Source organism: Haemaphysalis longicornis, unplaced genomic scaffold, assembly GCF_048455015.1.
Source record: "Haemaphysalis longicornis isolate Haplotype H1 unplaced genomic scaffold, Haemaphysalis longicornis Haplotype H1 scaffold_4, whole genome shotgun sequence".
In the NCBI taxonomy this organism is placed as follows: domain Eukaryota; kingdom Metazoa; phylum Arthropoda; class Arachnida; order Ixodida; family Ixodidae; genus Haemaphysalis; species Haemaphysalis longicornis.
The window spans coordinates 114,800,156-114,819,361 of NW_027526361.1; the positions used below are offsets into that span (position 1 = coordinate 114,800,156).

General features: G+C 49.4%; 1 protein-coding gene across 2 annotated transcripts in view; it reads left to right on the forward strand.

Annotated features, from left to right (window-relative positions):
* Usp2 (Ubiquitin specific protease 2) overlaps positions 1–19,206 on the forward strand; it is a 227,206-nt gene that overhangs the window by 191,013 nt on the left and 16,987 nt on the right. For both annotated transcript variants that reach the window (XM_077707577.1, XM_077707576.1), the window contains exons 4-5: positions 15,196–15,285; positions 17,047–17,173. In XM_077707577.1, the coding sequence (XP_077563703.1) occupies positions 15,196–15,285; positions 17,047–17,173 (217 nt within the window). The remainder of the gene's footprint in view (positions 1–15,195; positions 15,286–17,046; positions 17,174–19,206) is intronic.

The window sequence follows — 19,206 nt, forward strand, 5'->3', positions numbered from 1 at the left end:
AAATCGGAGCTCTCTTCAAAGACTTATACACGTCTTTCACCCTTCCATTTCGTACCCTTTCCAACCTTAAGCGCCAGGGCTGCTTGGGCTAAAGCAGTGCCAGTTCCTACATCTCCAAAAGACCAGGAGGCGCGGGTTTCTACACCCGTGCCTCAATGCCGGGTGTAGAAACCCCATAACGTGAATCTCATTCCGATTTTGAGTGAGCACTGCTTGGCCTCGTTTTTAATACTGAATGAATTATATATATATTTATGACTCCTGCATGCAAGTTACGGCTTCATCTCTGAAAAATATAATTTATTAAAGCTTCTTCTTCCATGAGTCGTCGGGATTGCCTAATGGAAAAAGTAGCAATACTGAGACACAGAACACTGGCGTGAATTTGACAAGCCTCTGATAATAACTCCGCCGAAGCGGTCACTGATGACTAAGGCCTTTGTTCAGGCTTGAAAAAGCACGTAAAGCAATTTAAAGCGATATGAACATACAGCCACATATTCATCCCCTAAGCATAGGCTATCCCTAGCATTACTAGACAGTTATGGTTAGTATAGGCCCCTTCCTTCTCTTAAAAAAACATAATTTATATCTTTGTAAATATTTAAATGTACTTTGTGTGTACATGGCGTTCACAGTTAAAAGTTCTAAAAAAATAAATAACAATACGGACGACGCCACCGCCGCTGGTGCTTCTTCTAAGGCGCGTGTCCTCCTATGGTAAGAATTTGAAATACGAAAGTAAACTTTGCTCGTCTGCGCCTACAATGATATAGGCTTTTAGCCACAATAAAATTTTTAGTGTAAAGGTTGAGGCAATCAAAAGAAACCTCACTTGGTAGTGACACTGGTAATGGAACTTAAGAGAGAGAGTGTGTGTGTGGGGGGGGGGGGGGGGCAGCATCACCGGTAAGGCGCCCCCCCCCCCCCCCCCCCCCTCCCCCTGGCAAACACCGGAGGGGGCTCAGAGCACCAATCCCCCCGTAGTCGGCGCCTATGGCTTCCCATACCACTACGTATACTGCTTGTGTCTGCAGCCAAGTTGCGTTTGTTCAGCCTCGCACCATACCCTGCACTGTCCTTCAGTGGCGTATACCAACGTGCAATTTTGCTGGGATTTTAAGACCTGTGCAAAGCACCTATACCGCAGTGCACAGCGCCCCCACAAGAACACTTTATTTGGGGATCAGACGTCGCACAAGCGTGCTCTTCTTCAGTAGGCGGCAGAATGATGATGACCTCATGGCATACCCACAAGAAGGATTGGTCGAGGAGCGGGCGGTTCCCGTGCACGCCAGAGAAAGAAGTTGGCGGCTGATGGCGATGCCGCTGGAGCAAGGCGTGACAATATGGTGGGCCTCACGATACACCCATCCGCAAGGGGGATGGGCGAAGAGTGGATGGTCGGTAGATCCCCGTGCCAGAGACGAAGAGGAAGTTGGCGGCTGATGGCGATGCCGCTGGAGCAAGGCCTGACAAGATGGTGAGCCTCACGATGCACCCATCCGCAAGGGGGATGGGCGAAGAGTGGGTGGTCGGTAGATCCCCGTGCCACAGACGAAGAGGAAGTTGGCGGCTGATGGCGATGCCGCTGGAGCAAGCTGCGAAGGCGAGGAGTGAGACGAGCGGCCGGGAGGATACCTTTTCTGCGTGCCGGCCTTCGAGCGGCCGCAGCATTGGTGCTGGTCGCCCCGGTCGCGCCAAGGCCCCACATGAGGCGGCGCCGGCGTCGCGCCACGGCGCCGGCTCTGCTCGTCCCCGATGCTTAGCGGCACGTCCGCATGCTGCGACGTCCCGCGAACCGCCCCCCACAGGACCAGGGCCGCCAGCTGCTGCAAAGGGACGCTCGTTGCCAACGCTGGCTGCTTCACGTCGCCGCCCAGTAAGAGCCTTGCACTTCCCGTCTCTCCCGAAAACCGTCTAGTTTGAGCTCGAGGCATAGCCGACGTGTCTGCATCGTTAGGATCTTCAGCCGCTGGGCCTCAGTTTCGTTGAAACGAACGACTCGCTGGACGTCACACGTAACGCTAGCTTCTCGCACCCTTGAGCTAATGACGGGATGCAAGGTACGCTGTCAGTTGGTATCTTGACCCCGTGCGGGTCCCCTTGGTCAGTCAGTGTGACGGTCGCGTGCTGTGAATGATGCGTTAGACGGACAGCGGGGAGGGAACGCGAGAAATGTGCCGCTACCCAACGGCTGCGACTGGCGCAGGAGTGCCGCTGAGCCCGGCCAAACCAGCTCGGCGATGTCTCCAGCAGCAGCGACATGCGATCCAGCCGGGAGGACAGCAGCTGCAGCCGTATCGGCCCGCGGCCATGGCGGTGGCGGCGACGCACGGGGTCCACCACCGTGGCGGGTCCAAGCACTCGCCGCAGCGGTGGCAGTGCAAGCAGCAGGCGCGGCGCTCCAGCGGCTGCCATGGCGGGGCTGAGGCCCCAACGGTGCCGTCGGCGTCGGCCACGGCGGAACCCTGCGCTCTGAAGCCGCGCGGGCCGTCCGCTCTGGACGAAAGCTCGGGTTCCTCCGACGGGGCTCGCGCCAGTGAGGGCAGTTCTAACGATGGAGACATGTGGGCCTGCCTCGTGAAGCTCTTCCGGGTAGTCACTCTCAAAAAGTCCCACCTGCGACACTGGCTGAAGGCGCTTTCGCTCAAGGGTGTTAGTACCATCCCCTTCCTAACGCCTTTTGAATAGCGGAGCTGCTGCAGGTCGGGCCTCTGCGTCCGTCTGCTGTGTGTCGTGCGTCACGTAGGGAGGAGCATGTTTCCCTAAGGTCCCTGAAAGAACTAAGGTAGCGCCAACTGCTCCCTCCTTCTCCGCTGCCCTCCTCTTTTTTCTCTCCCCTCACCCGCGGCGCCGCCGTCCCTTTAACTCCGTGGCGGGGCCGCCATATTTGTTGGCCACTTGAGAGCAGACGCCCTCGCTACGCTTCAGGGCGCTCGCTGCAGTTTGCTCTTGTTTTCGCGCCGAAATCGGTCTTTGGTAGCATTTATAGGATTTCTAGAGCCCCGTTTTACCAACAGGCACTGAGTGATAGTGTTTTGTTTTATATTTTTGTCTACAAGGGGATATTTGCGGGGCGGATGCCGCTGGCGCATACGCACAGCGCGGTTTTTGTTTACGTGTGCGGCATTCTGTAACACCTCAGGATAGCTCGTGAATGCGAAAGGATCGAGCGTGGACATTTCAAACTGCTCTGTTACGGTAGTTCCGTTCTTGCTTTCGCGTGACTGTGGTCGTGCAATCACTGCACAGAGGTCTTGCGCACGGTTCGCGGCAGTATACAGTGCGCTTCATTCGCAAATGCCGTAGTTCGAGCGCTGCGCTGGCGTCCTTGCACTCGCCTTTCTTGCGATAATTGTGTATCCTCAGCGGCGTTCACTCTGCGCCTGCTTTTACTAACGACCTACAGCCTACCTTAATTACGCGCAGTTTAGAGTGCTTTGCCGTTTTTGTAGAAATGTTTCCTTCACCTTCATGTCGTTATAGGCTGCTGTGAGTAGACTAAAAACATACACATGCTGTTGTGCGTGTGTGCACGTACAGCGACGTGAAAAGCCCCTGCTTCCCCGACTTCGCAGCCGGATACACTAAACTACACTCGCGGCCGTACGTTCATGTGCGAACCTAGTGAAAAACGCAGACTTGTAATTCTGGGAATACGCGCCAGAGAAGGCTGCGATCAATCGATCGGGTAAACTGAAATTACAGTCCCTCTAGGTACAAATTATGTAACTAGTTACTGCAATACGTTTTTTCACCGGGCGCGGTCGTTTACAGCCGTTATTAATGGAGGCGCCTGGAGAGAATTGTTTTGTGCTGGGATATATTCTGGCAGATTTGTACATTGCACTAACACAGGGATACACCCGAAAGAAATTCGAAAGAGGACCAATGTCACGATGATTATCAAGAGAAAACAATAAATCACAAAAATGAATTGGTGCCAGCAAATAGATATTTTATTGGAACAAACGTCCGTAATGACGTCGTGCAGGTGGCTTGTGCTGCTGACGTGGCTTCCCGTGAGAAAAAATGTTGGGAGTGGCATTTGGGTTTAGTTTTTTTAACGCCAAGCTTCTCCAATATCCGTTGCTCAAATTGATCCGTGAAATAATCCTATTGAGAAGGGAAAAGAAATGTCGCCACCGAGTTTGAGATGCGCCACAAACAATCGGCAAATATAGGCAATAATGCATTGCAGAAGGGAGTTAGTGACTGTTCTACCGTAGCATGGTCAAATTCGTGTTCGCGCATCTGCTCAGTGCCGCGTCCGCTCAACTCGCTACACTAAACCCGTTTAGCAAGCGCTTTGCTGGACAAAAATACGTCTGCTGAAAATAATATAGTCGCCCAGTGTGTTTTGGTTCAAATCGCAATGACTGGATACGCTGCGCCATTGACTACTAAGATGAAGTAAGCGCGCACACTGCAAATGTACGGCATCACGTGTAATGCAAACGTAAGTCGTAATTAACGTTCCTCTGTGCATACACGGAAGAAAGGGCGTACAGCCGTTACGGTGCGAATATGCATTTGAAGTGCGCATTCAAACGTGCGCGAATTTAATAAAGCGATAACAGAAATTGCGCATCAAATGTACGTCAACGGCGCGGTCACTATATTAGCTGACCTTAAATTGTTTTACCTAGCCGCAATTTTTTTTTTCTCGTAACAGCCTCAATTTGCGCCGCTCCGACCAAGCCCATAATACGCAGCAAATCACTCCGATGTCATAACAACGGGATTATAATACCACCCGGGTAGCTAACACACAAAACATGACTTCACGCCAAAAAGAGCGTACACGCACTCGGAACGCACACGATACATGGTCAGACGCAAGCTGCCGTCGGCCAAAACAAGCATGAATTCAGGTGAACAATTCTCGCGTTACGAAACCCTTACGACAACTGACTGAACATGCTACGCCGCTGATATTGATGCTGGAAGTTAAGCGCGCACATGACAAATACACGGCCTCTTATCCAAACCAAAGCTTACGACGGGACGAACTCGGCGCTGCGCGCAATGCCTAATCAGAACAAAGCGTGGAGGACGGTCGCGAAGGGAATACGCATTTCTTCGTAATACCCGTGCCACACGTACACGAAAAATGACATTAAATGCTTAATGCCTTAAGTTTTAATGCCATTAATTTGCTGCCACACGCAAAAATCTAATGCCATTCGCTTTAATGTCATTTTGGTTTAAGGAGTTCCGCACAACTCATTTACCTTCGCGAACACCTTAAATCTGCCTACTCTCGAACGCGATGAGCACCAAATGAAGCCACCGAAACTCAGCACCAGAGTGTTGACGCGGAAATGTAGCTAAACTTCGAAATATGGCGATTTTTTGTGCACAATTTGTGGCGAAGTTTTGAAGAAGACGAAGTTCACTAGAACAGAGGCAAAAGTAAGAACATCGCGTTACTCTTCGTGTTAAATTTTTCGGATCTGGCTACCGCTGGCCGGCGACGGCATGCTGAAGCCATAGAGTTTCTCAATATTACCTAGAGCGGAAAGTGTCGCTGCGATCGCACGCCGACATGGGAATTGTGGGTAGTGTGCGAATCGGATTGGCAGCAAGTGGCTAGTACAGAGGGCTATGGATTAGGCTTCTCGGCTCGGAAGGGCTTGTTAGTTCTGTTTTCGGTATGCTTTACCGTTTTCGGGATGCCACTTTCTGGCATTCAATGGCTATCACAGATATGTCTAAATAACAGCGTGATTAGCACTTAACGCATGTGCTCGCGTTAGCGGCGAGTTTCTTAAGATGAAGGGGTGACCACATGCAGCGACGGCGACAAGCGACGCCAAAAACGTAACTCAAAAGGTACAACAGCAGAGTGCACTTGGTGACAGCGACAAGCGAAAAAAAATTAATACACTGCCGCCAATGTACTCAGTCGTCGTCGCTCGTCGCTACATTTCACTGTATCACCGCTGCCGCTCGCCTGTGGGCTGCTTCTATCCAGCAAAAAGCGAGCGAGGGTCCCAGCGGCCTGTTATATACCGCATCATACCGCTTGCCGGCGCCGCCCACACTACAGCCACAAAATAGCTACGCTAGCCCACACTATCCGTTTTCTGCACACATTCAGTTACGATTTTCACACCGCTCGTCGCCGCCTCTGCGTTTACTTACTCCTTGAAGCATGCACTGCCTTGGCAGGCGCAATGGGGCAACATACATAGCAACTCGACAAGCCAGTATTTATTTGCCATTTGAAGCATTCATGCAATTTCATAATGCTTTGCGCGCGTACTTGCAGACTTACTTGCGGTAACAGGCTTCACTTCTACGTTAATTTATACCTACTTAGACAAAACAAATAAATACAACGGGATTATATTATTCTCGCATCTGTAATGCTGCATCGCCTGCCAAGGCGCGTAGCATACGATAATGAGACTAATGAGAGGGAGCAAGAACACAGCTTTAGACAATATAAATAATTTTTTCAGTTAAATATTACAAAAAATCAAAGAAAACCTCACCAAGTTTGAAGAATGTCATAACTTAAAAATATATCCGAGACGGCCTGCTGTATCTGGCAGCGTGAGCCAAAGGCAGGACTTCTACTTTTTTCTTTTCTTTGTAACCCTCTAATTTGTTTTGCAGCATAAGACCTCGAACACAGTGCCTTACACAAAACAAAATTTGTTGACAGCGGCACTTTCGGCAGCAATTTTTTAAACAAAAACTCAATTTGCGTAGCCACGAAGTCATTGCCGGCCATGCCATGCCGAACTTCCGGCCGAACTACACTATGGCGGCACTCACGGAGGCGTAAAGCGCTTCCGCCGAATCACGTTGACGCTAGCGCCAGATTCCACTCTAGGTAAGCTAGTGAGAAACTCTATGGCTGAAGCCACTTTTAGAAACGGCTCCCACCATTTTTAAGAAAACACCATTTCTCATTATATTTTCTTTCCTAAAATACAGTTTTAACGCTTCTAAGGCGTTTTTCTCTACATTAAAGACTTCTAAAATATGAGTGAATTTCTCTTTTTGGTCATGATCACCATCATGCCTAACACATTTAATGCCTTTGCGTTTTCGCGTGTAGCACGGCCCGCCCAATTAATGACATTTGTGATATTAAGGCCTTAAACACTTAATGTCATTTTTTGTGTACGTGTGGCACGGGCATAAGTGACCGCTCAAGCTCGCGCAGAATTTAACAGAGCAAGAACAAGCATTCAAAACTTACCTCGCAAAAGAGTGATGGTAGCGTCGGCCTGAAGTATGCCCGTTCAAATCTATGCAACCAAACTTTTCTCCTTTCTGCGTCGCGTTTCCCGGACGGAATAACGAAGTCTTGTGCCCTGCCTGACGATATTCGCGCTGCCTAAGGCACAACACATCGACACCGATAAGCAACCTAAAACGACACCGGTGCGACATTTTTTCGAAGCGAGCAGCTAATTCCGGTACTGAAGCACGGTGGCGACGGTGGCTCGGAAGCCAGCAATGGCGTCGCAGCGGCGGCGTTGCGCAATGTCCCAGCCGGCGAGGCATCGGCGAGGCGACCCGGCGGCGGAGCAAAAAAAAACAAAACCACGTGACTTTTCCCTTGGCCAATAGTGCGCGGCGTTCGCCGGCGAAAAAGAAAATGGCAAAAAACGAAGTAAGAGAGGAGCGCGGGCGAGGGCGAAAGGCGGCGAGATCTAAAGATGGCGCTACCTTAGTAATTTTAGGGACCTTATGTTTCCCGACCCGCCGGTGGCCTCTATCGCTGGTCGTGGTTACCACCTCGGCAGCGGTTCTCATACCCATCGATAGAGGGCACAGTGGTCTTTCAGGAGCGGATTCTCTCCTCCCGCTGGGTGAGGGAGCCTCCTGCTGCTGACGTTTAGCTGCCGATTCCGTTGCCCTAAACGCACAGTTTGCGAAGTGACGGCGCTGTCGTTCTCCGGCGAGCGCCCGTTGACGTTCAAGTCTACACAAGAGAACCGCAGCTCCGCTGTTTCGGCAAATTTCACACTGGGTGGAAGTGGGCTTTTTTTATTCTGTCCTCGCTTTTTTTTTTTTTTTTTTTTTTCTGGCGGCGATTGCCTGTTTCGGCCTATTCATACCACAAGCACTGTGGAGGCTACATTGTTGTCAATAGAGCGCCCACTCAGGGGCGCCTAATTCACCGTGAAGGGGGTTTTGAAAGGACCTTTCAGTCTCCCCTCTCGGTAGGTGGAACCGCAAGGCCGCGGCGCCTATTTTCGCTTTCCTTCGCGGATGCTACTGACAACAATGTAGCTTCCGCAGTGCTGCATGCAGCTTGTGGCATGAACTATAGGTAGACTCTGCCGAATGAATTACGAATAGGCTACGATTGCCTAAAGGAATCCAAGTGCTTTAGCGTCAACTTGAACATCTGGGATGCAGGAAGTTCGGTCGACTGAATCGCAGAGTGATTCTTATTGCGATGTTAATTTCTTGCCTTGTAAAGAGATCACCGATATTATGTAAAGAAAGTGATAATGTAGAGGCATGTATCATAACCACGCTGTAAGAAGATATTGTGAATTTGTGATCTTAACCAACGTAAAAAAAAAGGGGAAGGGACAACGCATGCTCCCCCGCCATGCTCGAAAAGTTTTGGCCGGAGGTTTTAGTAAAAGACGAACGCATGCTCCTTCATTGCTCATTGCATAAGACGAGAAGCCGTTTGACTGGCTTGTGATGGTAATAATGGGCCCGTCCACTGAATTAGAGGAACAGGCAAAAAATTCGAGTACGTCCGTTTAAATGTGTGCGCGCGTTGTGCCAATCTGCGCTATATAGAAATTTAGTGCTTTCTGTATTTTGATAATTGATTTCATTTGGATTGTCAAGATGAAACACAAAACAAATAGAACGGACGATTAAAATTTCTGGGTGGGAAGTCTTAACTGAGTGTGACGCCGCTTCAGATCGATTTTTTCGCGACAATTTAAATGTGCATAGAAAAGATGCGCGTAATCCGAACTCTGCATTTTCGTGCTATGGCGCGAAATTTGAAATTTGACCTTCGCGTAGAGTCATGGTTCGGAGCGTGAAATTAAAACTGTGTATTTGAAAGGGCCCGTATAAGTAACTGCGATTAAATCGCAAAGTTCCTCATTTGGACGTGGCTTGCGACGTCCCCCATTGCCATGCATCGGAGCGCGTTCGTTTCTGTACCCGTGACGTGTTTGGTGACGTAGTATACCTGCAGTGCGCGCGTGATGTGTGTACAAAAAGCATTGCACTCATGTGACGTGTGTGGTGACGCAATGCGTGCGGGCAGGTCTCACGTCCGCGTGTACGCATGTTGCACCTCCCCGTATACCCACGACGTGCCAACCTTGGTATTTGCATTGACGCGTGTTCTCTTTGTTCCCGAAGCGTGCAGTGAATGGGGGAAACGGGTCGATCTCCGGTCTGTGGATGCCCGGCGCCGGTGCGTCATTTGTGCGCGAGTGACGCTGCTTTACTTTGGACATTGCCCCCCGGCCGCTTCTTTCGACGAGAGAGAGAGAGAGAGAGAGAGAGAGAGAGAGAGAGAGAGAGAGAGAGAGAGAGAGAGAGAGAGAGAGAGAGAGAGAGAGAGAGAGAGAGAGAGAGAGAGAGAGAGAGAGAGAGAGAGAGAGAGAGAGAGAGAGAGACTTTATTGAGCAGTTATATGCGTGGGGATGGCTTCTTAGTCCAGAAGTCCAAGCGTCGTCTTCGCACATTCCGCCCTCTCTGTCAGCATGACCTGGTCGGCGAGGTGTGCGCTGGACAGCGCTGTCTCCCACTGCTCGAGGTTGGGGCTAGGGAAAGGGGGTGGCAAGTCCGGGTTTTGGCTACATTCCCAGACTACGTGATATAGGGAGCCTGATTTTCCACAGAACTTGCAATGAGGTGGATGCTGATTGGGGAATTGCATATGGAGCCGGACTGGGTGAGGGTACGTGTTTGTTTGAAGTAAGCGAAGTGTCGAGCCTTGTTTTTTACTTAATTGTGGGTGAGATGGTGGATAGACTCTACGTTCTAGCCGGTAATGCTGGGTCTTTCGACGACACATTGTTCTCCAACAGCATCCAGCGCCCAGAAACAGGCCCCGACGCTCCCAATGCGAAGTGCCCGTGCATTGTGTTCGAGATTTCGGCGCGCGTTAAAGATCCCCAGGTGGTGAAAATTAATCCGGAGCCCTCCACTACGGCGCGCCTCATCGCCTATGTAGCGTTAAGCCTCGTAATCAGTCGAAGCGAAGGATAGCACCCTGTGCCTTTCAGGCCGTTTTGGAATAATGAACGCCACAGTGTTTTACTCCATGCCCAAGAACAATCAGAAGCCATGTTCCCCCCCCCCCCCTCTCCTGTTTTTTTTTTTTCATTTACTGGGATTTGTTTCAAGGCAGGCGTGTAGGCATTTTGGTCTACGAAGATTCAGTAATCTCCTTGCAATTGTTAATCGCTTTGAAATTGTCCTGCCGGCATTTGTGCGGTTTATCTATGTTCGAACCATACCGCGCGCGACCGCTCAGCGCCCGTTATCGCGCCTTCTATCATCTGATACTGTGAAGAGGAGGTCACTGTCTCGATAAGAGGCCACTCGGTGGGGACATAATGCTCGCACTATGGGGGCGGAGGTGCACTCCAGCGCTGGTAACCCGTTTGGAGGCCGGACGCTGATTATTCCGGATCGTTCGTTGAGTGCGTTGTGAGGACACGCATTCTCCTTGCGGTGTCCACTAGCTCTAATGGGAGTCGCTGCAGTAGAATGCGGAGTAGCGAGTGACTATGCACCTTGTTCGTGGCCGTCTCAGGCGATGAATCCTCACGCCTCTGCAAAAAAAGAAGAAAAAAAAAAGCGTGGAAGAGTCTTCAATGCAGAAATTTGGGCGAGTTGGTGATAGGACTCGGTAAAAAAGCGCAATAGACGGGGACAGAAGAAGAGACCGATGTCGAAGTGGAAGAGTCGTTCCAAAATTTCGTGTTGCCGAACCTCTTCCAGGTGCATCCGTTGTCGTCAGCAGTTCTGCTTACGCACCCTGTGCTGTTCTGGTGAACACTACAAACCGCGCGTCACTCTTCCGCCTCTCTCCCTGCGGAGGCACCTGTGCGATCCACGTGCCGTTTATCGTTCGTCCTCTTCCGCTAGAAGCGCGATCGGGAGCCGAATTTCGCTGCGAACAATGGCTTCGAGGCCGCGCTGCTGCTGGCGCGCCATCGCTTTTCGCGGAAGTGCTTACGTCTCGCGCAGTATATACGCTACGCTGTGTCACTGACCCTGGGCCACGAGGATGCACACGTGTCGTGTGTACTGTACGCGATAGGCAGTTGCATTGCGCCCTCGCTTGTCGGTTTCGCCTTAAGCGCCATTTTAAGTGCACGTTAATCTTCTCATCTCCGTTCTTTTACAACGCCCAGTTTGATTTGTCGTCGCAACTGCCCTAACATTTTAAAACCGTGAAGTGATCGATCAACCGTATTACGTGAAGCGGCCTTTCTTACATATATAGCTTGCGTTGTACCTTGTTGAGTCAGTGGTCTCAACGTAGAATTACACATCAGTGCAATAGTTAGCGCGCGTGATCGTGTTCCGTCGATTACGACTGCAAGTAGTAGTCGACTGTTTGGGTTAGCAAGTGGAATATATGCACTTGGATAATAGACATAGGGAGGTAACTCTGTGTCTCCATTTTACGCTTGGGAACCTCGGCGTTTCTGCTCTGATAAAAAAACGTTATATAATTAGTCACTACTGGACACGTACAAACATTGCCGTGGCCCGATGGCTGAGGTGGTGAACTGGTGAGCGCAAGGTTGCGAATTCGATCCTATAGGCATATTCTGCGGCAAGCGCTGTGAAACGGCACGCCCGCACGATGGACGTGCTTATCAGCTTGGTGGTTATTTCTGCCTCGGAAATATTTGATTCTCAGCTGGTAATGTTACTAGTAGAGATTACATGTTAGCTTAAAGGTTTCGTGGTACCAAGGTCGATGATAGCGTCAGCTTGCCTCGCTTGAAGGAAAAGGAAAGAAGCTGGCGAATTGTTTATTGTGAAAATTTAAAGCGCAACAAATTTAGACACAAGACGAATGACACAGGGACAAGCGTCTAAATTTGTTGCGCTTTAAATTTTCACTATGGAGTACCAACTAGCTCGAACCCTCACGTTGTTAAATTGTTTATTGCCTTGCCATACGGCAAGCTGCTGATACACAGCTGATCACTTTCTTCAAGCGAGTTCCTATCGGAGTGATCGAATGAATGTAGATAGCGCAGTTATGATGGTTCGGGTTCAATGCAACGTAGTCGCCGGATGGCTACGCGATCAACGATTTTGTGGGGAAGAGCCGAGCGTGCCTGTCGAATCAGGACACACGGTAGTACTCATTGGTAGTTTGAAATACTTCAACGGTATGTAACTTGCGGTACTATTTTCGTTTTTTAGAGACTGCTTCTAAATGACGTGAACGCCTAAATGTAAGCATACAAAAACATTACTGATAACGTCGAAGTTCGGTCGCCGTACCAATGCTGAAAACGCAGGAATATGCGGCGTTTGTCACGCGAGTTCACCCTTTTTCGAATAAGTGCCAAGTTATCGCCCGCTAAAGTTATCCCTTCTGAACGATGGGAGCGGCTTTGTTGCCTTCACGAAGCACACAGTCGCGAGCAGCGAGAGAGCTCGAAGCGCCCCTGCTCCCGCTTCCTCGATGCGTCTGTAGCGGCGTTCACACATCATCGACTCGCTGCTGTGTTAGCTGCCGCGATGATTTTCAAGGAGCGGGCACGTGACGGCGTCGTGGAGCGAGGCGCAAGAAGCGAGCGTCCGTACGCGCGCATGCCGGCGTCGTCGCGTGCGCGACACCTGCCTGCGAGCTGCCCGCTTTCAGCCGGACTTTTTGCTTTTTGCAGCTGAACAAAGGAATTCGCCGGCCGCCGCGAGGGAGATTCTTTAACCGGCGCCCTCACCCGCCCTCCTCCTCCTCGCTCGCGTATTCTTTGCGAACACCGCTGGACTCAGCGACGATTCGGTTACGTTCGGCTGCGGTGACAGTAATCGGATTTTATGAACTCATAGGCAGCTGTTCGCGGAAACTGAGGAAAGAGAGGGGCAAAAGTCCACGACTAGCTGTGGAGGCGGCCATACTGTGTGACCTTGTTACGTCGACGGTCGACGCACAGCGTTCTGGAATTCTCCAGCTTCGCCGCTTCGCGTTCTTTTGTTGGCTGCTGAGTTAAATTATTCGCCTAAGGAGCCGAACCGGTTCGCTCCAGTAGAGGAGCTTTATTGCGGTCTGTACTGTTCTCGCCCGCGTGTCTGCATGCGTTTTGGCCGAACAAGTGTTTGTGTACGCTGACGTCAGTGACGTCAGCGCGAGAATCCAGCCGGTGGGACCCTCCTCCGCAGCGTGTGCGCTCTCCTCCACCGAATGCGAATCTCCGTACATGTGCTCGAACTCGCTCGACGGTGGCGGCGCATCGCAGCGCGATAAAGAGCGAATCCTTTGCGCGACCTTGGATCGCGGCTTGTGTTTCCCCCCGAGCGTCAGTGGGCTTCCTGCGCTCTTCGACGCCGGACGTGGTTAGCTGAGCTGGAGGATACCGCGCCACGGCGTCTCCACCGTCGCTGCTGCCTGCGACTTCTTCGTTGTGCTTGACCCTGTCGTCGCCGGGCTTCGTCGTCGCGGCACTTCCTTCAGCCCAGGCCGACGACGTCGCTCGAGCACCGGCTCGGCGCGCCGATCCTTTCGAGAGATCCGAAACTTGTCTGCCGAGTCGCTCCCGGTGCACGCGTCGTCGGCCGTCATGCAAATCAAGTGGAGTGTGTCCAAGAAGTTCCTCGTATGTGAAGCTCCGCCACATTCTGCCTATTTGAGCACCTATAAGCGTGCGAACTCGCTTTGGAACGCGAATGTGATCATCTTTGTAAGTTGCTTTCGTGTGGTGCCGGAGACGATCGGCGAAACTGTGTGCGCATGCTGGAGATCGATGCATGGATCTTGTTAATTACTATACGCAATGGAGAGATACGCTCTATTATGTCGCCGGTATCGATCTAATATACCACTTGGCAGGTAGCACGTGCTGGTTTCAACGTGAATAGCTATTGAATTCTAGAAGGCTGTGAATCAAACCCATGATTGTATCGAAGAAGAGAGTGCTCTCTTGCGGAGTGAAATAGACGTCATAAAATTTTTGTTCCAAAATTTAAGTGCAAGTGTACCCAGTATACTTACTGTGGTGTGCTTTCCATGCCTATCTTGGCTAGCTGGTTCTTCAGAATACTCTACCAAAATGGTTATTTGTGGTTGCTTTATACTTGAAAAAGTGTCGTGAACTGGATTTCTTTTGAGTAATTGGCAGCATAATGTGTAATATCCTCTTTTGATGATAAAGAAAATTGTGATCAGGGCTTATGAAATTGCAGTACACAGATCGGTCGAACAACATGCATACACTTTATTATCAGCATTTGCGAAAAACATTGCTTGCAGACGACGACACCTTGTTCCAGGCTCACTGTCGTAGCTTCGGCCTTGTTTATTGAAGCGCTGACATAGTGGCTGCATCAATTGCACCCTATCACAACTGCCCGAGAACATTTCTTTTTGCTTGTGGACCCAGTGATTAGCATAGATAGATGCAAATGGTAATTCATTTTGTGCATAGGAGCGCTAAAAGTTGGCAAGGCGTTAGAAATTAAGGCTCGGGCTGCGGCACAGGCTTGGCAATATCACCAAAACAGAGTGAGACTTCATCTTTGTGCAAGACAACTACAATGTGCGGACGACGTAAGCTCTGCAGATGCCCCGTCCCGGGAGTAAATGATCTGGGGTCAGCCTTATACACTCTTGGGATAGCTTAGATGGCTTGCAGGCATTCATCAGCCTAGCACCATTTTCCACACTGCAGGGAAACATCCTGAAGGTATCTAAGCATGCCGTACAAAACTTGCACAATATCTGTCATTTCAGTCCGGCAGCGGTCAGTGTGAGAGCTGTTGCTGTGATGGTGCTTTAACTATGGATGTCCATCGGTAGTTGCCACACAGAATAAGCGGGTGGCTTTCTTCTACCACATCTGTAGCCATAGTTGTGGTGAAAGTGTTTGTACAGAGACACTCTTCCATAGACTTGTTGGTCCAGATTCCAGCCAAAGCATGCACGTTGTCATGTATTGTTGGTGAGCCTGCGAGCATGTCATGTTGAGCCGTTTTTCTCTCTCCTTTCAGGAAAGCTCGAGTGGGGTTAGTGTAGGAAGTTCGAGATCCCGCGACCACCTCGACAAGGCTCCGCTGGGGCTCCGGAACCTTGGAAACACAGTGAGTGCACTGTTTTTTTCTTTCCACCCCTATTTGGCATAGGGCTGCACATGTATTGCGCTTGTAGAAAGCTGTTGTGCAATTTGCATAGCGTGTTGAAAGTATATTTTACTTGCTTCGGATGTGTTTCAAATCGCCTATTTTTTGCTGCTGTATAACTTAATTTCAATCTAACGTGCATTTAGGAATGAGGGCGATAAGTAGTGTACTGTAGCATGGCTAAGCAGTCATATGTTATATCTGCACAAGATAAGCTATCGCGTCAGTATTGCCCAAGAATGGTCTGACCTGCCGTCAACTAAGTCGCCACAATATGGCCAGCTATGCCGAATGCAGTAGATATGACTAATGACACAAGTGCTGTCTCTTCATTGCCCCCAATATAGAGACCATACGGTTTATCCACTCTTATCCAATGGTAGCAGCAAATTTTAAACCTTCAAAGAATTTTGGCTGAAATGCACCAGGGCCTTCGACACACTTCGTGTGCAGTGACCAGTCTTTCAGCACTCGTTTTCAGTACAAAACAAGGATACTAACCTCATGTTTACTTGTCTTATTTGCAAAGCTTTCATCCAAAAAATGTGCAGCTGTATGTTACACCTTTGGACGCTTGCGGCTGTTTGAGTTCTTTCTCTTGGCTCATTGTTAGTTTCACTTATGTAGGCCTCGCAGACGAAACGTTTTTGTGATGCGCGACTTTTTAGATCAATTTAGTACTGCAGATATATATGCCATTAGTATTGGACACATACCAATATCTCTTCTATGTTGTATTAAGCTCGTCTGCAACCATGGCCTTCAAGGGATTCCATAAAAGTTGCTGGCTCTGCCTGTTAACATTGCTCTGAATGTCAGCAGAACAGACATGCCAGTGTGAAGTTCACAAATACCTGCGCCTGGCAAGTGAGATTCAGTTAAAGAGAAGCTATTTGTTCCGTCGTCCATACAGAAACAGTATGCTACATTGAGGTGATCTTAAGGAATGGGAAAGTTCACCTTGTAAATGTCAGTAAACCTGTTTTTATGGTTAGAATGGCCAGTGCAAGGTGATTATCTTCTTTCTTTTGACGGCAGTTTTCAGCAGCTGGCACTTGTTGACCCGATGTTTAAATTCTGACGCAGTTTTGAATAGGTGAGCATGCAGGGTATTTGCCAGTAAAATATCACTTGCTTTCGAAGCAAGCCTGTTTCTATGTTTTCTTTTTTTTTTTTAACTAGCTGCTCACATTCTATATCTATACCTCTTGCGTTCTGGCCTCCTTCACGTAAAGCTAAGACAGAAAAAGAAGAGTTTTGTGTAGATGGAAGTAGGAAAAAAAAAAAATACCCCCCTCGATTTCTGATCAAACAGGATGTGGGCATTGTGTTGCTGAGCCCAAAGATGCGGCTTTGATGCTGGCCGTGGTGGCTGCTTTTCTGACTGAGGCGAAAAGTGAAAACGCGCTTGTGTCGAGATTTTACCGCACGCTAAAGATCCACAGGAGGTCAAAAAGATTCCGGAGCCCTTCACTACGGCGCACCTCACAGCCCAAGTGTAGCATTAGCGCGTTAAACCCCGCAATCAGTCAATCAATGATCAAACGGGTTGTTTCTGCCCGTTCAAGTCTTCCCTAAGCATTGCCGTGGCATTGGCACGTGTGGTGAAACGCGTGTGGTTGTGATGTGGCGCAGTGTGTTTCTACCACTGCAGTCACATTACTGGTGTGCTCACTCGATCCCCCCCCCCCCCCCCCCACCTTCCTCTTTTGCCCTCTGCAGTGCTTCATGAACTCTATAGTGCAGTGCCTGGCGCACACCCGACCCTTCCTCGAATACTGCCTCAAGGATGGCTACAGCTCTGAGATCAACACCAGCACCTCTTCCATGAAGGGAGCCCTCTTCGAAGGTACGTGTGCTCGCTTGCGTGCACGTGCACGCACGCGACGTTTCCCTCACATGTACAATATCCTCTGAAGCTTAGGTAAGCTTAATCCTAAGCTATATGGGCATCCTTTATCCAGAGTGCACTTGAACGTATGGTGGAACCTTCAAAGACACCTGGCAAAGTTGCCAAGGTACCACGCATGTGATAGGACATAGATTACAACAAGGTCGGGGATATTGATGGTCTTTAGAGTTCAGTTTTTTTTACCGCTAACCACGGCTTGGGTGGCTAGGCAGTAACGAGGGCTTGGTATATAGCTATGAACTGTTTTGGCTTGGTTAATTCAATTTACTAAAGTTAGAGAATGTGACCCTCGGGGGCTGCTGTAGGAACATCACACGGAGAAAGGCTACATTGTGAGCAATGCATATTAAGTACGTACCACAGCCTTGTAATACCAAAAAGCTGTCAATAAGAAGTTGACGATTTCGCACCGATCAGCGCGTTAAAAACAATTGCATAGGTAAACATTTTTCTCGTAGAGGGTCAAACTAAAGTTATGACGCACTTCTGGAGTGCTTCAGTGAGTGCATCAAAAAGCAAGTAAACCACATTGAGAAATCATTTTTTTTTGCATTCTGTAGGATGATAGAGTGCAAGTAATTTTCCATCTGCCCCTCGTGTATGCTTATCAGTGTGCATACAATGGAGTGTCCGGTGTTACGTGGTGGCAGAAGAGATGAGACGATCTGTGGTTGATGAAGTAACCGAGATGCGATCTACGTATTTACACTATGTACGTGGCCCAGTTGCACGGGACACCTGATACAGTAATGTTAACTTGGCTGATACACTTGTGAAGCCTCAATCAGGGCTCTTGTTGGTCCTTGTAGTTCATTCTTGAATTGCAGGCAGCTGTTGAGACTGTGTATTATTGTTTGCAAATGGCATGCGGTGTCGTGGCTGTTTTATTTCACGTAGTTTAAAAAAAGCCCGTGTTAAAGTTGGCCCCTCGTGCCTGGAGGCAACGTGTTACATTCCTAGAACAGATGTCTGTTTTTTTTTTTTTTTTTTCAGCTTTGATTTCTGAGCCTCTATTGACATTTTGCAGCATTCAAAGTACAAAAACAGGATCTCAGTCGTATCATTGTTCCGCTCCAGTTTCACATTTCAAAACTCCGCCATTGTAATGCCACTAGAAGGACGTTCTGCAGGGCGTTCAGACGTCAAACCGCCAGCAGGGGGAAATGTCATCGGGCAAGCGTTCCTTGCAGTCGAGTGTTTGGTGTTTGTTGTTAGCGACAAGACGGTACGAACCCGTGTTAGTATCGTAAAAGAGGTGCATAAAGTTTGATGACGCGGCACGCAAACATCTGTCGTATGTACACACAATAAATGTGTTGCCACAACAACACTCTTGAAAGACAACACATACGTCACGGCGTATCACAGCTGCAGGTTGAGTTTTGCATCGGGTGTTTTTTTCGAGTGTGCGATTCAGTCTTCTCATGTGTTGAGTGTTGGTCGTACAGCGCATTGACCAGCCAAGCCGTCTTGCTAGCTTCTGTGCACTGCTGCAGATTAGGTGTCATGTGCGCTCAATGCTCAAATTTCCAGGCAACTGAACCATAGACAGTTCAGACTTTGTACTGATGTGCTCACAATGATAGAAGATGCTCTGGGCACGGGAAAAGTGCAGTTGTGTTGGCCCCCTTGCTCTAGCGCTGTGTCGTACGTGCCATTGAAGAGCGTCTGGCTCTGCTTTGAAAACATTGCACGTTGGTTTAGCTATAGGAAAAAGGGTTCAATTACTTATGAGGAGAGATTGCAGCGCCAAATGTGAATAATTAACCTGCTGCCCCGGTTTTTAATGCATCAGCATTTGTTGACAGCTTCCGGCAGGGACCTGCCCACCTTTCCGTAACGCATAACATGATGTGTCGCATAGGTGTACAAGGGCTGTATGGGGTATTTAATAAAAGTCCCTTTATATAACGAGGCCCCAAGACGTAGGGCCTCCAAGGGAAACATACATAGAGGTTTATGTGCGGAGG